The 21229-nt window shown below is 36.5% G+C and overlaps 1 protein-coding gene across 2 annotated transcripts; it reads right to left on the bottom strand.

The window, feature by feature from the left end:
* Window positions 1-4627: 4627 nt before the first annotated feature.
* Window positions 4628-20191, bottom strand: IFI44 (interferon induced protein 44). Of its 2 annotated transcripts, none has more exons than XM_072834193.1 (9): window positions 19875-20191; window positions 19134-19633; window positions 13861-13897; window positions 12949-13144; window positions 12646-12795; window positions 9657-9828; window positions 8517-8617; window positions 6729-6906; window positions 4628-6328 (listed from the first exon to the last, which is right to left on the bottom strand). In XM_072834193.1, the coding sequence occupies exons 2-9, from the start codon at window positions 19621-19623 to the stop codon at window positions 6315-6317; spliced, it is 1338 nt and encodes a 445-aa protein (XP_072690294.1). In that variant the 5' UTR covers window positions 19624-19633; window positions 19875-20191; the 3' UTR covers window positions 4628-6314. The 2 variants fall into 2 exon arrangements, with proteins under 2 accessions (XP_072690294.1, XP_072690295.1); XM_072834194.1 differs by having other exon boundaries at window positions 6732-6906.
* Window positions 20192-21229: the final 1038 nt, after the last annotated feature.

Raw genomic sequence — 21229 nt, 5'->3', positions numbered from 1 at the left:
CACGCTCCATGTACTGGGAGCCCGACGTGGGACACGATCCCTGGTCTCCAGGATCAGGCCCTGGGCCAAAGGCAGGCGCTAAACCGCTGCGCCACCCAGGGATCCCAAGAGCAAAATTTCATTCTTTTTTATGAGTAATATTCTGTTGTACACATTTTTTTCTCCGTTTATTCACTGATGGCCCCTTGGATTGTTGCCATATCTTGGCTATTGTAAATAATGCTATAACGAATATGGGGCTGCATGTATCTTTTTCCAAGCCATGGCTTTGAGTTACTCATTGAGGTTTCTCCCTCATGATGTGCGGTGTGCATGTGTTAATAAACTGTTTTTCTCCTGCTGGTCCCGCATTTTGTTAAAGAGCTTCAGCTGAAAACACTGAAGATGGATAGAGGTAAAGTTCCATCTCCCATACTTGGCCAACCTATGGCTTGCTTCTCTGTCTTTCATTTGACTTCTCAGCTTTCCCATCACTTGCATAGCCAAATTTCTACATTAAATCACATGGCTTAAAAGACCTGGAGTCCCTTCTATTTTCTGCCAGAGTCTGATAAATAAGGGCAACCGTTAAGACTGACTATTAAGGGCACTTGGGTGGCTCAGTGGTTGAGTGTCTGCCTTCGGCTCAGGGCATGACCCCAGGGTCCTGGGATTGAGTCCTGCCTCAGGCTCCCCACAGGAAGCCTGCTTCTCTCCCTGCCTATGTCTCCGCCTCTCTCTCTGTGTCTCTCATGAATAAATAAATAAAATATTTTTAAAAAAGACTGACCATTAAAGGAGTAATGGCTTCAGCTCTACCTTTCTTTGCCTCTTCCTACTTTAGCTTCCTATATTTAAAAATAGTTTTTTGTTGTTGTTCTCAATTGGCATTAAATGAATCGGGTTCACATACCAGCAACCTTCATGTTTTCTCATCACTTCTTTTAGTCTCCCAAAATATTATTGGATGTCTATTATGCGCAGAAACTGTACTATTTGGACTCCTGCCCACAAGAAGCTGTGTGCCATGTACACAGTCATGTAGCGAGACAATTCACAGAGTGTGATAATGCTTGAATGATATCTACAAAAAGTCAGCAGAATGCCAATGGCAGAGAAAACAATTATTTATTGGTAGGTGGTAGATGGGAAAGGGGAGAAATATTACAGAAGGTCAGGAAGGGCAGCCCGGGTGGCTCAGCGGTTTAGCGTCGCCTTCAGCGCAGGGCCTGATCCTGGAGTCCCGCATTGGACCCTCATGGAGCCTGCTTCTCCCTCTGACTGTGTCTCTGCCTCCCTCTCTCTCTCTTACTCTATGTGTCTCTCATGAATGAATAAATAAAATCTTAAAAAAAAAAAAAAAGGCCAGGGAAAAGTGAATAATAGTTAAAGGCATTTTTTTAGTGCTTACTCTGTTTCAGACACTTTTCAAAAAGTACTTTACATATACTTTCTCATTTAATCCTCAAAATAATCGACATAGGGGAAGTATCCCCATTTACCAGATGAGAAAACAAGGCAAACGGAAATTAAGTAACTGCCCCCAAAGTATGAACAAAGCCATGGAGACAGGAGAATGCACAAAAGAGGGAAGAGGAGGAAGTCACGCAGTTGAGCTCGTTTTACAGTTTGAGATCAAATATGTCCAGATTAGGAAAACCATCCTAAGAAAGGTTGAACTCAATACTTTTGTAACTGAAAGGAAAGGAATCCACTGTAAATCTCTACAAAGGCAGCACTGGCAGGGAAACAAGGCGTATTTTCATGCTTTGGTAGCAATTTGCTACAGTAACTAATTTGCAAACTCTTGGTTCATAAGTAATAATCCTAAATCAAATAGAAATCAAAATTGAGAGAACACAGCACTTGAAGTATAATGTTTCTCCTGCTCCCCCACAACTGTGATTTGTCTATACAAATTAACTCCTGGATAAGTGGGTTCAAGACTTCATCCAAAACTAATGTAATTGGGGATCACATTTATGAAAAGCAAGGGGCAAAAGTACTCATTTTGTGTGTTCATTGATCACCATAAGCCTTAAATATTGTACATTCAATTTTCTGTTCTGCAGGTTAACAAAAATGCTAACATGGGGCACATTAATGTTAGCTTAAAATGCAAATGTGCATAATAATGTCTAATATAACGCCAGAAATATTAGAGAATGCAGAACAAAGCATTTCCAAATACTACCACAGCTTCAACACCAGGAAAAAATGTAAATTTTGCATACCTTTTACGAAATTACACATTTAAAATTTTTTTCTGTTGTGATAGCTTTTTTAAAAATTAGAAAAACCTTAGTTTTTATGTGAGCTTCCAAATTCAACCATCAGCATACTTCCCGCTTTGTAGGGCCAGCAGGGGGCAGACGTGACCAAGCCATTTAATATGTTTCTCTATGCTGTTATAAAGTTTGCATTTGAGATACAATATGCTCTTGAAGCCAAAGGTATATTTAAAAAAAAAAAAAAAAAACTGCATATCAAACAACCAAAGTCGAAAACTCTGATAATTTGACTTTAGGTCTCTTTCATATATTTTTTTTATGAGTTACCAAAATCCAAGTCTAACTTTTGTTTATCAGTTTGCCATTATACAAGATTAGCAATGCCCATCAGCACCTGAGTTTCTGTTTCTAAGCACCTGCACTGATAATCTACTTGTATATATTATCTAATTTAGTTCTTACAACATATCTATGAATAAAGTGTTATCATCATCTGTAAGATCGGGAAATGAGAGACTTTTTAAAGATCACACATGATCTAGCAGAGACTCAGTTCTGTCTAATTCTAATGTTTGTATATGATATCGTTTCTCATTTTTTTCTTTTTTAATTACAAAATATATAATACATACAGAAAGTGCATACAAGACAAATACACAACTTAAAAATAATTAGAAAGCAAATATCCATTTCATCACCACCCTGTTCAACACATGGGACATTTTTAGCTTCTGCAAAACAGCTAGGTGAGCCCCTGACTCTTTACAACCCCAAACCCTTGAAAGGTAATCACCATCTTTTTATGGTCGTCATTTCCTCTCTTTTATTTAGAATTTTTGTGAGATTTATAAAAATCTATTCATAATGTATAGATTCATTGATGTCTTTAGCCTTTGGTTAATATTATATTTGCAGTATTTGTGCTATTGTATATATAATTCTTTAATTTTCTTTGCTATATGAAATGAGGTACTTTATATAATATAGCACAATTAGTTATCTTTTCTACTATTGATGGGTATGTGGGTTGTTTCCAATTGGGACTATGATGAACAATGCTACTACAAAAATTCTTATACATGTATTCAGGTGCACACATAAAAGTATCCCTAAGATACATAACTGAGAGTCAAATTGCTAGCTCATCAGGTCTGTCTGCATATCTTGAACTTTACCACAAACCATCCAAAAGTCTGTTAACAGATGAATGGATAAAGAAATGTAGTATATTCACACCATGAAATACCACTCAAAAAAAAGAAAGAACTATTGTTACATGCAACAATAGGGTTGAATCTCAAAACACACTGAATAAAAGAAGCCAGACACAAAAGGGTATATTTTGTACAATTTCATATATATAAATTCTAAAAAATGAAAAGTAACTTACAGTGACAGAGTACAGACCAGCGATCATCTGAGGATCAGAACAAGAGGTGGAATAAAGAGAATGGATTATGAAGGCCCCATGTAATATTTTTGGAGGGAGGGATAGAAATATTTGCTACCTGGATTGTCAAGATCATTTTACGGTATATTCATATGTCAAAAATCACTCAATTTTACACCTTAAATATGCATATTTTATATGTCAACTAAATCTCAATAAACATAAAAAAAGAATCAAATTATTTTAGCTTGGATTTTTTAATTATTACTAATGATATAGAACACATTTCTTCTGCACTGGATATTTGAATTTCCTTTTTCTTTAGAGCTCCTTCTCAAGTCTTTGGTTCATTTTCTGTTATGTTTTAGTTTTCTTCTAGACCTGTAGGATTACTTTGTACATCCTTTTATTAGTTCTTTGCTAGTCATATGTTTTCCCACATTTTGCGGTGTCTTTTCACTATCTTAATGGGATTTGTTGAATATAAAAATTACTGATTTCAGTGTAGTTGAATTTTCAATCTCTTTTGAGATTAAGCTTTTTGTATCTTGTTTAATAAATATGACATAAGAAATATTTTGTTACCCCCATTATAAAAGTACCCTTCTATTTTATCTTCTCAATGCCCTTTAGCACATAGGTACTTAGTTCACCTAAAGTAGACTTTTGTGTATAATGTGAAGGATTCACTGTTATTTTTCCCCAAACCAATTGACTAGACCATTTATGAACTGTCTGTTATTTTTCCATCCATCTGCAATGCTAACCTTATCACAGGACAAATGTCCAGACATGTTTGAGTCTGTTTCCGGACTCTCCATTCTGTTCCATTAATTTATTAATGCACCAAAGTCAACTTACGTTTCTTAATATGTCTCTTTATGCCTGGTTTCCCACTTCATTCTTTAAGAACATCTTGACTATGTTTAACCCTTTACACTACTCCATAAATTTTAGGATAATATCAACTTATTCATGATGCTACTTCTCATTTCCAAGGTATATTTACAAACTGAAATATAGTATGTTCCCATTATGGAATATTTATTATCATACAAAACTGGAAAGACCCAAAGTCATATGGTTTATTTCTATGTAGTTATAAATCAGAAAAATGCTTAACACAACATACATGTTGACCTATAAGGAAAGTATTAGAACTGCCCATTAACATCACAATAACATGAGAGATAAGATTAAATTATCTTTACTTATGTACAATAATAGGAATCAAACAAATACACAATCTCATGAAAGAAGTCAGATCCAAGAGTAAATAGTGCATGATGTTATGTAAGTGATAAAAGAGACAAGACCAATCTATGCAATTAGCAGCCAGAGTAGTGGATATCCTAGGTGGCTAGATGAGGGACTTCTAGGATATTCTAGAATGTTCTGTTTCTTACCTGAGTTCTAGTTTCATGTGTTAAGTCTATCAAAATGTACTGAGCCATGAACTCTGTACTTTTTATGCATATATATTAATAAATAGCTTTTTTAAAGTAATTGTTAACAATTTTAGACCTATTGATAAGACTTTCTTTATAATTTAAGTGAGAAACTAGATACAAAATATTCTGAATCTGTGAGATACTTATTGAGGTGTGTCTCCAGCTGAATTAATACAACAGCGGCCATGTCCATGATTAACTGCCTGCTTCTAATAACAAATCACTCTTCCTGGGCAAGTATGACTCAAGGTAGGATGATTATATTTCTCCCTCTTCTGGAGATAAAGTGATTGTTCCTATAGGCTCAGCATATGATTCAAACTAGATCAATTGCAGTCCTTTTTTGGAATATTTCATAATGAAACTGGAAAAGAAAAGCCCTCTTCCTTTTTGGGTCCTGGGACTGGGACTGAATAAATGTCAACTTGAAGCTTGGGTTCAGATGGCTTAAGATTTATCAAGAATGCTAGCCTGAGAAAATGACAGCAATAGACACAAAGAAGGAACCAGAGAGTCTGTGTGTGGGGGTGTGGGTGGGTGTGGGTGTGAGAGCATGTCTGCAAGAAAGAGAAAGAGAGGATAGATTTTGAATCTATAGATACAACCATCTGAGGCAGTTCTGTTCAATCCCAGCCTTTTCTATGGTTTATTTTTTATTCGTATAATTCAGGTTGAGTCTTTTCACTTGTAACTAAAATAGTCGTAATTGGCAGAAAATCAAACTATAGTCAGTTTTAATTCTCTAGAATTCTTATCAATATTGTCACATCCTGGAAAAGGGTTTAGATAGTAAACAAACAAAAACATGGCCTTAGGTTAAAGAATACAACATTGACTGGAGACCCAAAGAGAAGATCAAATGCTTTAGAAATAAAACAAGAAGGCAAAATTAAGATGACGTGGGTGAAGATCAAAATATGCTGACAAGTTATATTAAAATAAACTTTGCTAAAAGCACACACACACTTAAGGTAACAGGTTTTGTAAGAAGAAATCTTCATTTTTCACAGATACAGAACATAAATCCAAAAGAAACTATAATCATTTTTTTTCACCATTAATAGCTGTAAAGCCCATTGTTCCTAGTTATTTGCAGGTATTACAATTTCGTATATCCATCTTCATTCCAGATATACATAAAATATGCCCCTTCCGTTTCAGCTACTTCTATTTTTCCTGTTTTCTTATTTCTCAGTTTTTGCTCTTCTATGATGAGATTAAAATTATTAGTATGTGAAGGAGTCACATATTTATTTCCTTCTTTTACTTCTTTTTCTCTGAGAAAAGAGAAACAAAATATTATTACTGGATTATTTAGAGAAAAGAAACCAGAAGGAAGGGGAACGTTGGGTTACTGGGTGTCTAAACCAACCAACCCCGACTTTGGAAGTGCATGCTCTATGAAGGAGAGAAACCAAGATGGTAGGATCAGTAGTAGCTTGAGGGTTTCTTCGTTGTTTGCAAGTGAGAGAGAACAAAGAGGATAGCATATTCTAATCTGATTTCTTACAAACTAAAATAAGATTTTAGTATAGATTGAAACTTCTATCTGATCTTTGATTGAACTGGTGCAGCATGTATTGTCGAGAGAATTTGAGAAACATTGTGAACAATAGATCCAAGCAGGGGGTAGCCATAGAGCTGACACTTTCAAGTGTCTATACCACCAAATACAACTACCTGTTTTCTCAGGAGGCAAATCCTCTAAGAAGTCATCTGCAGCCCACAGCATCTGTCTCAGTGCAGAGAGAATCAGAAGGTCCTTTACGGGTTCCAGTTCCCACTCTGAGGTATAATTACTAACCACCAAGATGTCAGAAAGAGCAAATCCAAGTTCTCTGTGGACCATCTCTAACTGCAAAACAGAAACAGTGACAAAGACTTATCTTAGGTCAATATATATTGTGAAAGCAGTGACAAAAAGCAGGAGCTTGGCAATAGTATACCTGTTGGGGAAATGAGGATAGAGATCTGGTCCCATAAATACTTTTGCTTAAAGAGCTTCACAAGTCAATCTTCAGTATCGCTATTAATTTTCATCGAGAATACACACAACAGATTCCACGTGAATTAGAAATGAAGAATAACTAATAGTTCTATTAGATAACTTTGAAATTGAAGCATTTTTAATACTCTTACGCTGGAGTCTGTAATTTCCCTGTTTCCAATTATAAGTATTCTCATGATTAGTCAATTTTTATTAGACTAGTTTAATAATGATATTTAATTCTTGCTTAGACTAATTTCTCTGTGGAATGAAACCACCTGGGTTCAAAACGGGGCTCTGTTATTTCTTGTCACTGTCAAAAACACTGTGCTTTTGTTTCCTCATCTTTAAAATGCGGTAATGATGGTACCCATCTCACAGATGGTAGATTTAATAGGTGATGGGAATGAAGGAGGACACTTGTGATGAGCACTGGGTGATATATGGAAGTGTTGAATCACTATATTGTAAGCCTGAAAGCAATATTATACAGTATATTAACTAACTGGAATTTAAGTAAAAACTTAAAAGAAGAGGAAAAAATTGCTATGGCTCCCTGTAATGTACCTAATTAAGTCAAGTCACCCATGCAAATATAACTTTTTAATTTTACCTCTTCCTACAAGGATTCAGCCCTCCACTAAACTGAATGATTCCATGCTTCCCACTCACACTGCCTTTTCATACACTGATGTATTGACATATATCATCCTCATAACCCAAATTTTTTTCCTCTTTTTGTCTCTTCACCTCCTGAAACTTTCCTCCTCTATGAAAGCTATTTTCCAGTGACACTCCAGGAATGAAATCTTCCCCATCTTCCTTAACATAATATTTTCCTCTCTAAACTTTCACTTTTGAGTCCCTTCATGAGATTTATCATACTCATACTCTGTCAATTTTTTCCCATCCCACCCCCCATCTCCTCACCTCCATTGATAAAATTCTAAGCTTTTGAGTGAAGAGAAATTGTTTTAATTATCTGTGTATCTGGTTAGAGATGATCACTCTGACTCAGTATGAAAAGCAATCAATATATACTTGTTGATAGGCACCTGGGTGGCTCAGTGGTTGAGTGTCTGCCTTCAGCTCAGGTCATGAACCCCAGGGTCTCCATCGGGCTCCCCACAGGAAGCCTGCTTCTCCCTCTGCCTACGTCTCTGCCTCTCTCTGTGTGTCTCTCATGAATAAACAAATACAATCTTTCTAAATAAATAAATAAGCAAGCATTTGTTGAATTGAACCTAATTAGATTAAATTATAATGAATGGAATGATCTGTGTCTGTGTAAAGATGAATAAATATTTAATTTTTAAATCTTGGGACACGAATCTGAATTATCCAATTGTTTTAATTCTTAAGTTCTGTAGGTGTCCATTTTATTTTTTTTCCATTTTATTTTTATACACAGTAGTACCAGGTGATTATAGTGACATATCCCAGAATATGTGTTTACAAAAAGGAACATCATTCATTACCTTGCACTTCACAGGTGTACATCTATATATGTCTATGAAGTCACCTTTTGTAATCAGATCCAAGCTATCCACATGAGTGAGCAACACCACATGTATTATACCTAGACCAAACAGATACATGTCACTTTGATCATTAAAGACAACATCAGTATTTTTCAGTTAATCAGCTATCAATTATAAAACAGGCTTTCTATGGAGTCATTTCAGAGATTTGGGAAGGCCCACCCCCCTAAAAATATCCCTTTCAACTACTCATTAGTACATGGAATTCCTTTGACATAGGAAATTTCCTTCATTGCTTTCCATGGTAAGAAATGAGGCTTCAAATAAAACCACCTCTTGGAAGAGATAAACTAAAACTAAGCTACAATATTGTTGACTGGTCTTATGTCCTGTCCCAACAATTGTTTTTATGAAGACTAGAGAAAAGAGATCTAATAAACAAGATGGGGGAGAAGAAGGAGGAAATAGCATTGTCAAAGCATCACAAATAAACTGCTCTCTGTCACAATGCTTTCTGCACACCTCCCTTGCAAGGTTTCAAAATTCAATGAGCAAGTAAGTCATTTCATGCTTCTAACTTAATCAAGATTGTGATAAACTGGCTCTTTCCCAGAAAGAATGGATAATAAAGCCAAGAAAAGCCAATATGGGGCTTTTCTAATTCCCTGATCCTGTTTACCTTCTCCTAAGCCTTTATACTACCACTCCCTACCTAACATCATACTTCCCTGTCACCTTTTCTTACTGATATATTGTTTTCCATTTCTAATCATTTAAGGTCCAAGGGAAAAGCTAGAACTTTTGGTAAATAAATTCATGCTAGGATATAGTGATAGCAGGTAGTGAGGACTGTGCTAAACTCTTCAAATATAATGATTTGTTTAATCCTTATAATAAATCTCTGAGGTAGGTGCTATTATTATACTAATTTAATAGATTAGGAAATTGAGACCATAGAGAGTTTAAGTCACTCACACAGAATCATACAGCTATTAAGCGCTTGATTTAATTGAACCACACTGATGGGCCAGAGAAGATTCACATGCCCAATTTCTTAAGCTTCTCATCCTGTTCTAAAACCATTCTATAATATAGTCTAATCAATTACTCTTAATAGCAAAGTGGAATGAGACTCACCACACTTTATCAACTCCCTTCGAATTTTTTTGATCTTTGCCATCATCTCATAAGAGAGGTGTTCAACAGAGTTGATATTGAACACAAATACCGCACAATGAATTCTGTCCTTCAGCAATGGGTTTTCAATATAGTTACTATGACCTGGTGTGATTGGTTTCATGGAATTAAACTGTAAGGTAAACATAAAGCAACATATTAATTCCATGGATATTTATGAGCACATACTATGTATGAGGCAGTATACAAGTCTCTGATATTATGAGGCTAGCAATCCAATAGGGAAGACAGTCTATGTAAGTAGCGAGCAGCCTGTTCACACAGGCAAGTAAAGCTTCTGCAAGAAAGGGACACGTAATCTGGGAGCTACAAAGTAGGGGGAGTTAGTCTGATAAAGGGAACAAGGATATAGTAGAAAGTGTTCTAGATAGAAGCAGTGTAGGAGAAGGTGGAGGTGAGAACATTCAGAAAGAAATCCGGCATGATCACACAGAATGCAAGGGCAGAAAGTGGTTCAAAACAAGATGCATATACTCTCAAACTAGCAATCCCTCTGCTGGGAATCTGTCACAGGTATACTAGCAAAAATACAAAATGATGTAGGTACAAGCCTATTAACTTCAGGGCTATTTGTAGTAGCAAGATTCTAATATATCAATTATATATATATATATATATATATATATATATATATATATATAGTATTTCATGACTTCCCAAAAAAGAGAAGAACCACTAATCTGTAAGTATTTTCTTATACAGTAAAAAAGGAAAGTAAACCATACATTTTTATATGGTTGCTTATTTTTAAAAAGGAAAAAAAATGTATTTGAAGGGGCAGAGAAATAAAATGGATTCTTTGACTATGCCCTATTTTGTAAAGTTGACTTTAGACTACATTTCAGTATGCCAAAACTAATTGCATATGGTTTGGGTAAATGTTAGTTGACTACTAAGGGTGTGTTCAGTATTTGTGACCATAGTTTTGGTGTACTTGCTATGATTTATAATTAAATGCTATGATGTAGGGATGCCTGGGTGGCTCAGTGGTTGGGAGCCTGCCTCTGGCTCAGGTAGTGATCCAGGGATCCGGAATCAAGTCGCTCATTGGACTCCCTGAGAGGAGCCTGCTTCTCCGTCGGCCTATGTCTCTGTCTCTCTCTCTCTCTCAGTCTGTGTATCTCATGAATAAATAAATAGATCTTTTTAAAAAAATGTTACAATGTATTAAATTTGATTCCAAATAATACAGGAGAGGAGAAAGTGGATAGACACAGATGATGGGCTGTGAATCAAAAATTGTTGAAGCTGAGTAAATGGGAAGTTTTTAAATTGTCTTGTCTACTTTTGCATTGGTTTGAAATTCTCTATAATAAATTTGTTTTTTTTAAAAAGAATATTTAAAAATAAACTTTGCCTCTATAAGATAATGCTATACTAAAGAATGAAAAGCCATTGCATGAATAGAAAAATAAAACTTGCTGTGTTTCTGGATAAAAACACTGGATATGCAAAGATGTAAATAAACTTTCAATATAAAATTTTAATGTAATTTTAATCAAAACACCAACAAATCAAACACAAACAATCAAATAAAATACAAATAAGCTCACTTGGAAAAGTATATTGTGAAAATGTTAAGAAAAACAGATGCAAGAAATAAGTAATGAATATGACATGTCCGGTGAGGTATAAAGACATAGTTGATTACTATGGTATTAAAACAATTAAATAGGGACACCTGGGTGGCTCAGCGGTTGAGTGAGCCTTTGGCTCAGAGTGTGATCCTGGGATCCCGGGATCAAGTCTGACATCTGGCTCCCTGCATGGAGCCTGCTTCTCCCTCTCCCTATGTCTCTGCCTCTCTCTCTGCATCTCTCATTAATAAATAAATAAAATATTTTAAAAAACAATTAAATGATATGATAATAAAAAGAATATCATAAAAGGATTGATAAATACAACAAAAGAACAAACTAGAGAATATGAAAACCAATCCCTATATTTGGTAGGTAAAAAAAAGATGCAAAGACATTCAATGAAATATGTTGGCACAATTGACTATTCATTTGGAACTAGATAAATTAATGACTAATTCAAAATCTAAATGTTTATAAAAAGTACTAGAAAGTTTTAAAAAATATGATGGACTAAAGTGGCTTTCTCTTTAATCTCCCCTCTCCTCTCGCCTAGGACATCTGAGAGCATAAGGATGAAAGCCACATGTCTTAGTCTGCTTGAGCTGTTATAACAAATGACCATATATGGTGTCTTACAGAACAAAAATTACCTCTCACAGTTCTGGGGGCTAGAAAGTCCAAGATCAAGGTGCTAGCAGATTTGGCATCTCCTTGCTGTGTCCTCATATGACAGAGAGAAAGATTTATATCACTTCTTGTAAGGATACTACTCCCATTCATGAGGGATTTACCCTGTGACCTAATCACCTTTCAAAGGTCCCAACTCAAAAAAAAAAAAAAAAAAAAAAAAAAAAAAAAACAAAGGTCCCAACTCGTAATGCCATCACATTGGGGATTAGGGCTTTGGCATATGAATTTTAGGGGGACACAAAGCACCCCATACTGAGGGTCTCAGTAAGAGAAAGTCAGATTGACCTTTGAAATTGATAACCTCAAAGAGCTTTCACACTGGCCCAAAGCTGCCTACCTTCAGACTTCCTGTTACGTAAGGAAAATTACCTTTGTGAGTAAATTGCTGTATTTGGATTTCTGTTTCACATAGCCAAAGGCAATTGAATATGAAACAACATTCAGAGTTGTTATGGCAGCTTTGACAAAAGAGTCTTTGGATGTTTTAATTCTTTGTAGAATAAAGTATCAAAAAGGAACAAATGCTCTTGAACAAGTATAGTTCAAGAAAATAAATCATAATGCATTAAATTAGACTAGCATCTGCCATTGTCTATAGTGAGCAAAAATAAACATTTTAAATATCAGTTATAATTTCTCAATAATTAGTTCAATCATACCTGGTATCTGTCAGAAATGTGGCCTTTTAAGATGTAGACTATGTCATCCATGCACGGCCCTTTGTCCTCCTCACCCAGGCCCATTGAGTCACACAGAATAAATGGCAGGGAGTTGTTATACCCCGCATCCTTAATGGAATATACCCTGTACTACAGAGGAGAAAAAGGCAGTATTAAGGTACATTTTTTAAATTGCAAATGGAGGTAAAGTCTTCACGTAATGAAGTCAACCAGCAAAAGACTTTTCAACCCTAATTAACTAGAACAAAGAAGTAAAGACTGAGTGACCTTGAATGGACATACCTTGTCAGACACCCCGGCTGCATCAGAGCCCACCAGAGCCTGGTGTGTTACGTGGCCTCGGAAAACAGATTTAACTGAGTTGAAAAAGCTAGACTTCCCAGCTCCAGTTGGACCCAGGAGCAGAATCCGTATTTGGCGAACCAGGTCTCTATATGGTCTATAGGATTTTATGTCAAACAATAAGCTCTTGTGGAGCCTGTTGAAACAAGACAATTTTAACAGTTGACTGAGGGTAGATCACAAGAACTTATCATAAATTTTCCTAGGATTCATTTTCTTTTCTTATATATTGTTTTTTTATTTTTGAGTAGCAATTTGCTTTCCTGTTAAAAGGACACGAAATTATCCTACTTCAAATCCGACTATAAAAGAAGAAAAAATAAAAATAACATTTATAAACTAAATCCAATCAGACATAAAATCTTCCAGGTTTAAGCAAGCAGATCATATAAACCTAGTAATAAATATGAACTGTGTTAAGTATGAAGATAACTTATCAGTAATAAACTTCAAAAAGCACAACATAATATGTGACTTTTGAAGTTTATGGAAGTAGGTAATTTCTAACATATTCTTGAAGTTCTCCACCTACCAGCCAGCCCTTCCAAAGTAATTCCCTAAAGTAGTTGAAACTGTAACTGCAAGAAGCCTAAGATATAATGTAGACATACAGCCAAATAATGGTTTTCCTTCAAGTATATAAAAAGATTAGGAAGGCTTTCCCTCTACTTGGTGTTCTTTCTGTTTTAACATTGGTATTATCACAAACAGCTTTATAATTATAATTATAGTTTATTCTTAATGATCCACAAGCTATCTGTTATAATCTGTGCTGCCAATTTGACAGAACCTATAATAGAATAAGTCTAAGATAATGAGCAGAATAAAAAAACATTCAAAACATTGACTTACTGAGTAATCTCTTCCATGTTTCTTTTGTCCAGTAAGTCTAGGGGAATAATCAAAGAAAAATGCAAATTACCAGTTGTTGAATGACTGGCTAACTGAATGTCAATGCCTTCACGAGGGAAAAATACAAAAATAGCTTTTCCATAAGAACAGCACAGTATAATGAAAGCAAGTGGAGAAAATTCTGGCAAACCTCCTTAACATCTCTTTGGAGAGTCTAGAGCTAGAGGCAAGGTGGGCACTGTAAGATTAGATGGTCCACAGATCTCTTCTCATCCAATTACTCAGTGGTAGTGTGTGGCTTGCTCCAACACGGGAAATGAGAACTGAGGTCCTTTCTGAATCAGAGAAGCAAGGCATAAAGGCAGGGACAGGCCAAAGAAAGACTGAGAATAGTTAAAGATAGCTACTCTCCATAATCCAAGAGGTCTGAAAAGGATAATGCACAGAGACACACAAACAAAAAAACCCCATAGGTACCAATGTTTCTCCGAAACCTACTATCTGTGGGATACCTGGGTGGCTCAGTGGTTTAGCATCTGCCTTCTGCCCAGGGCATAATCCTGGAGACCCGGGATCAAATCCCACATCTAGCTCCCTGCATGGAGCCTGCTTCTCCCTCTGCTTGTGTCTCTGCCTCTCTTATGAATAAATAAATAAACTCTTAAAAAAAACCAAAACCCTGCTACCTGCAATTGGATTTCCTGGAACTTCCAATACATTTGATTTTCTTCTTGGCTCCAAAGAGAACGTAGAACTCATCCCTACCGCATCAGAGTGTAGTGAGCGTTCAGGGAAGGGCTGAGGACTTTACGTGAACAATGAGACTCAGGCACAGAATTATTTATTTTCTGTGAAGAGACACTCTTTTGTGGTTGATTTAAAATTGAAAAGGCAAAAAAAGAAAAAAAGAGAAGAAAAGGCACCTAGTTGGCTCAGTGGGTTGAGTGACCAAATCTTGATTTCTGCTCAGGTCATGATCTCCCAGTAGTGGGACCAAGCCCAGGTCAGGCTCCATGCACCACATTGGGCTCCACCCTCAGTGTAGAGTCTGCTGCAGATTCTCTCTCCCCCTCCTCCCCTTACTCATGCTTGCTTTATCTCTCTCTCTCTCTCTCTCTCTCAAATAAATAAATAAATAAATAAATAAATAAATAATATCTTTAAAACAGAAACTGAAAGGGTCAGGTATAGTGATGCTGGAAATTCTCTATACTACAAAAGAAGAATACTATGTGAAACATTTAAAAATATGGTTATCCATATCTTTCCAGAAAATCTCTTTAAATTACGGAAGGTAAAAATATTGAAGACTACATACAATGACTATAATAAAACAAAAAAAAAGTGTAATTGTAAACACAGAGAAAAGCAACCTCTTGGGATGTTACAAAGCACTTTCTTAACTTTAACATCCAAAAGGAAATTAAAAATCAAAATTGTAAATATATAGAAAATAATAATATAAACACTATATCAACCTTGTGATAAAGTACACTTTGTTAATAACAAGAAAGAAGGAAATTTTCGAAAATAGAAAATAGAAACAGAAAAGAATATTGAAACAAACCTTAGAAATATAAGAAGGAATTAACAAAAACACAAGATAAATTTTATACATTGAAGAAAGGATAAATTAATACAGTAATTGGTTTAAACTGTAAAATAAATTACTGACTAGTCTAATCAAAGAAAACCAAATTCACAAAATGTCATGCCACAACTCACATGCCAAAATGGCTACATATTATAACAAAAAGTGTTGGGAGGGATCCCTGGGTGGCTCAGCGGTTTGGAGCCTGCCTTTGGCCCAGGGCGCGATCCTGGAGACCCGGGATCGAATCCCACGTCAGGCTCCCGGTGCATGGAGCCTGCTTCTCCCTCTGCCTGTGTCTCTGCCTCATTCTCTCTCTCTCTCTGTGACTATCACAAATAAATAAAAATTAAAAAAAAAAAAAGTGTTGGGAAAAATTCAGACATGACGGAAACTCTAATATACTGCTTGCAACAGTGGAAATTGGTAGGACTATGTTGTAAAACTTTGTCAGAATCCATCGAAGCTGAACATACACAAATCTGATGACCCAGAAAGTTTATATTTATATTCTTTAAAAAATATGGACTAAAACACATGTACAAGAATGCTTATAGCAGTATTATTTGTGATAGCCCCCAACTAGAAAACTCAAATGTCTACCAACAGCAATTTTATTAAAAAACCAAAAGAAAACAAAAATAGAGGCTCCTGAGTGGCTCAGTCAGTTAAGTGCCTGACTTGATCTCAGCACAGGTCCTGAGTTCAAGCCTGGAGTTGGGCTCCACACTGGGCATGGAGCCTAAAAAAAAAAAAAGAAAGAAAGAAAGAGAGAGAGAGAGAGAGAGAGAGAGAAAGAAAGAAAGAAGAAAGAAAGAAAGAAGAAAGAAAGAAAGAAAGAAAGAAAGAAAGAAAGAAAGAAAGAAAGAAAGAAAAAGAAAATAGAAAGATGATGAAATCATTACACTGGCAAAGTATATGGAAATGTAAAGGAACAAATGACTACAACACATAATATGGATGAATCAGTAGGGAGGCAGGGAGTTAAACAGCTGTCCTGAGATACATTTGCTCAGTTTACCAAATAACACTCTGAGGGGAAAAAAAGAAAAGTGACTCAACCTGATTCCTTTGCAAATATGCTACGAATCTTATCTCCTGGTAAACAGACTAATGATATCTCCTGCAAGGAACATACTTATCTCTTGAATGTCCTTAACAGGATGTTCCTGGCTAAGGATTACTTAGGATAAATAAATACGAATCCTATGGATTCATGAGCACATCTTCAACAGGAACTGTCATGTAAGCTGACCGCCTTAGTCTGCTCAAGATGCCATACAAACCATGAAGTAGGACAACAGAAATGTATTTCTCACAGTTCTGGAAGCTGAGAAGTCCAAGAACACTGTGCAGTAAGGTAAATTTCATTCTGAGGCCTCTTCTCTTGTTTTGTAGGGGGCAGCCATCTCACGGTGCTCTCCCATGACCACTTCTTATATGTTCATGGGCAGAGAGTAAGCTCTCTGGTGTCCCTTCTTATATGAATAGTTGTCGTCTTGAATTAAGGCCCCACTCTTATGACCTCACTTAACCTTAATTACTTCTTTCGAGGCCCCATCTCCAAGTATAGTCATATTCAGTGAACATATGAGTTTGGGGGGGTGGCACAGTCAGTCCATAGCACTGACATATAAAGGTTCCATTACATAATCACTCTTCAATATGTAAAGTGGCCCATAAACTTCATAAAACAACTCTGCTTGTTGTTTTTATACAGAAACATATGTCTAATAAGCAAAGCAAGGACCTAGGAGACACACAGAATATTCTTGCACCCTTTCTGCCTTCTCTGAGATTTCTGATTGCCTTTATCCCTGAAATTATTACCCAAACCTACTACTGGGTAAGATATCTGATTTGTAGAGGTCTTATTTTATAAACCAATCCCTGGTTTAGCTCAGTCCCCCAAACATAATATTGAACATAAGAAGCCAAGCAGAAAAGAGTACATATTTTGATATGATTCCATTTATACAGAATTCAGAAACAAGAAGTAATTAATGTTGACACAAGCCAAAGCAACAATTAACTTGGGTTGGTAATAAGCTGAAAGAATCAGCAAGGAGTCTTTTGAAACGATGATAATAATCTATTTCTTCATCTCACTAGTGGCTGTATTAGTGTGTCTAATTTACAAAAGTTTAGGGATCCCTGGGTGGCGCAGCGGTTTAGCGCCTGCCTTTGGCCCAGGGCGCGATCCTGGAGACCCGGGATCGAATCCCACGTCAGGCTCCCGGTGCATGGAGCCTGCTTCTCCCTCTGCCTATGTCTCTGCCTCTCTCTCTCTCTCTCTCTCTGTGACTATCATAAATAAATGAAAAAAAAATTAAAAAAAAAAAACAAAAAAAAACAAAAGTTTGTCAGTTGATACATTTATCAATTGTGCACTTCTCTGTTTATGGGTATACTTTTTTTTAGATTTTATTTTTTTATTCATGAGAGACACACAGAGAGAGGCAGAGACACAGGCAGAGGGAGAAGCAGGCTCCGTGCAAGGAGCCAGATGTGGGACTTGATCCCGTGACCCTGGGATCACGCCCTGAGCCAAAGGCAGATGTTCAACCGCTGAGCCACCCAGGCGTCCCTACGTATTATACTTCAATATAAAGTTTTCTTAACTGATCCATGTTTGTCAACATCATGACATAGCCAGGTAAATTTACCAAAGATCAACAAAAAAACATTTTAAACGTTTGGGGCAGCCAGGAAGAAAGATCAAATCATCCAAAGGGAAACAATAAAAACAAGTAAGTCTGGCCCTAGGTTTTCCACAGCAACATCAATAGTGTGGAAACATTACAAAATCGCCCCTCCCCAAAAATTATATATTCTGATGATCATTCAAGTATAAAGACCACAAACAATTAGTTTGGAACATGAAAATACTCAAGGATTATCATTCCCAGGGTCCCTTCTTTTAAATGGATAGCCATTAATAACTATTTCAGAGAAGAAATCTAAACGGCCACTACTTACAGACTTGCTAGTAATCAGGAATAAGCACGGAAGAAAATGAGAAACCATCCTTTGACTATCAGATTGCAAATATTCTAACATTTGATATTACCAAATAGTGGCAAGAAGATAGGGAAATAGGCATTTCTATAACACTCTTGGGGATAGTATAAAAGCTTTTGAGAGGTATCTATCAAAGTGTGAATGTAAATAATTCTTAAACAACAATCCTACTTCCACGAAGTTACTATTACAAAAGCATTTTTGTGCACAATTATATTCATAAATACATTACAAAAGCATTATTTATAAAAGAAAATACTGGAAACAATGTCCTTTAGCAGAAAAATAAGTAACTTAATTTTGATCTTTTGATATAATGGATACAATGGGAAACTGCTGGATCTAGTACCAATCAAGAGGAGTTCAAGCTTTGGTTTCATTCCAAGAGAATCTAACAATCTTTAGGTTTGCTGCCTCTCTCTCTTTCTCTCCCTTCTCCTTCTACCTTTCCTCATCCTCCCTTACTCCTTCTCCCACACAAACATACTCCAGAAAACTGTAAATGCTACTTTTGGCCATGGTTGGGTCTCAGCAAACAATGTGTGGCCAGGTTTCAGTCTGGGTCACCCAGAGATAAGGAGATTCTTTCTTAAAGAGATGAGTCAAAATCCCCCAGACATTCAGGAGAAAACTCTATATAAGGTTATCTGATTAAACCTACCTTCACATCGAAAAACTTCACATTCCTTAACGGAAATAATTTGATCTTTTTGATGCTTTTGATGTCTCTCATTTGAAACTTGAACTTTCAGTTGAAGTTTCTCAATTGTATCTAATTTCATAGTCACTTTTTTTCCATCCAGATTTAAGAGGAATTCTGAACAATTATCTTCCTTGTACAGACAGAGAAATGTAGACGGTGAATATGCACCTATTTTGCATTCTGAAATTTCATTCTTTTGAAAAGCAAATAGGACAATGGGAACTCTGTCACCATATTCCTGGTAACTGTCTTTTATATATGCCCCAAAAATATCATGTCCACTATAAATCACCATCACAGTAGGCCCTTGGTTATTGCATCTCTTGTACACATTATATCCAGAGAAATCATGGACACTTGCTTTATAGAGAAGGGTAAACCGTTTTCCTCCAAAACAACTTTGCAGCTTCTTTTCTTGCATCTTTGTCAAACAAGTTGTCACTGCCATACTTCTCAATCTAGTAGAAAATCAAACATATTTTCCATTAAATATTGAAAAACAGGTAACACATACTGTCACAAAGCTTACATTTGTGCCTCTTATTTACTCTACATTACACATAAGATGAAGAAATGGAGCATGATCAAATAGCAAGAAAAAATCTTTAGCTTTTCATTCTAAATTATTTTTTTCAATTCAAAAAAGAAGACTTCTATTTGCAAGTGGCTAGGAATGGTGAAAAGCAGCAAGTCATTTACCTGTTTGTAGAATTTGTACAGGTACTGAAGCCGAGTATAACTGCTCTGTCCTGACAGCTAAGCAGATACAAGATAGAAAGAAAATTCTTCAGCAACCTCCAGGCTTCAGGGACTCCGAGAAAAGGAAAATGAAACTCAGAAAGGCCCAGCCCACTTGGCCGGGAGCCAGCTTCCTTCTGTGAGGGAGCACAAAGTGGCCCAGTTCAACATATACAGTCAAGTCAAATAAAAATATTAAGAATGTCAAAGAATTGAAGTCAGAAGAAAACCTAACAGCTCACTAGATTTTTAAGTGACTTTTTGGAAAGAGAAATTCAATCAATTTCTCTATGTTGAAATACCAAAAAGTGCTGTCTATTCCTGCTCCAGGACACAGGCCTCAAAGTGTCCACTTCTCTGCTATCAACTTCCTCTCATCAGAGTCCACTGTTTCCTGTGCTGTTTGTTTGTTTGTTTGTTTTCCTGGGGATTTTTATTTATCTATTTGGTATTAAAATCCACTAGTTCTTGAGTAAGACATGCAGTCTGAAAACAACTTTCTTGAGATTTATTTCAGCCAAGAACTGTGGAGACTTCTGACTAGCTGTGACAGAGGAGCAGCAGTCTCACACAGAGAACACTGAGGCAATATGTAAGGCTTTTGGAGATCAGCAAGTGTTGAGGACAATGTCACCACCATCTGAACACCTTCCATGCTCAGTTCCCACTGTTCCCTGACTCAGAAAAGCAGGAGACTCTTTGTCATTTTGCAGAAGGTCTCAAGAACTCAGGCTCAAGCAGGAGGGTCTAACATTGCCTGGCAAACAACTGTCAGTTCACTAAGGAAGCCAGGGATCTTCATGTTCGACGAATTGCTTGTATCATCAGTGGAATGGACATTTTAAAAGCTTAGCTCTTTAATAATAAAGATACAAGACATGGAGATGGTCGAAGAGATCATTTGGTAGTCTGTACCTAGCCCATATTCTTTTAAGAGATCCTGTAGAATTGGCATTTAAGACACAGCTTTGAACCTCCCTCTTATCACCCCTCTACACACACCAATAATCCAATGATTATGCCCATAAGTTATGGCATTTGAATGAACAAGCACCTTCCAGAAAGTCATATTCCCAGCTCTCCTTCTCTTGAGCTTTTGGAAGACACCAACTCCCCACATGAGCTCAGAAGTGTGATAGGGCCCATCTAAGGACCTGTGTTGGAGGATGCCTCAGTAGTTCAGTCCGTTAAGTGTCCAACTCTTGATTTGGGTGCAGGTCATGACCTCAGGGTGATGACATCGAGTCCCGCATGGGGCTGTATGCTGGGTGTGGAGTCTACTTAAGATTTTTTCTCTCTCACTCTCTCTTTGCCCC

This window comes from Canis lupus, chromosome 8 (assembly GCF_048164855.1).
Source record: "Canis lupus baileyi chromosome 8, mCanLup2.hap1, whole genome shotgun sequence".
Classification (NCBI taxonomy): Eukaryota; Metazoa; Chordata; class Mammalia; order Carnivora; family Canidae; genus Canis; species Canis lupus.
This window is presented reverse-complemented; position numbering and strand designations above follow the sequence as displayed.

Excerpts from the sequence above, each read along its gene's own strand:
- IFI44 (XM_072834193.1), bottom strand. The coding sequence starts at position 19,623 with ATGGCAGTGACAACTTGTTTGACAAAGATGCAAGAAAAGAAGCTGCAA. Across the intron at positions 13,145-13,860 it reads AACATGGAAGAGATTACTCA|GCTCCACAAGAGCTTATTGT; the intron begins GTAAGTCAATGT and ends TTGTTTCAACAG. Across the intron at positions 12,796-12,948 it reads CAGCCGGGGTGTCTGACAAG|TACAGGGTATATTCCATTAA; the intron begins GTATGTCCATTC and ends TCTCCTCTGTAG.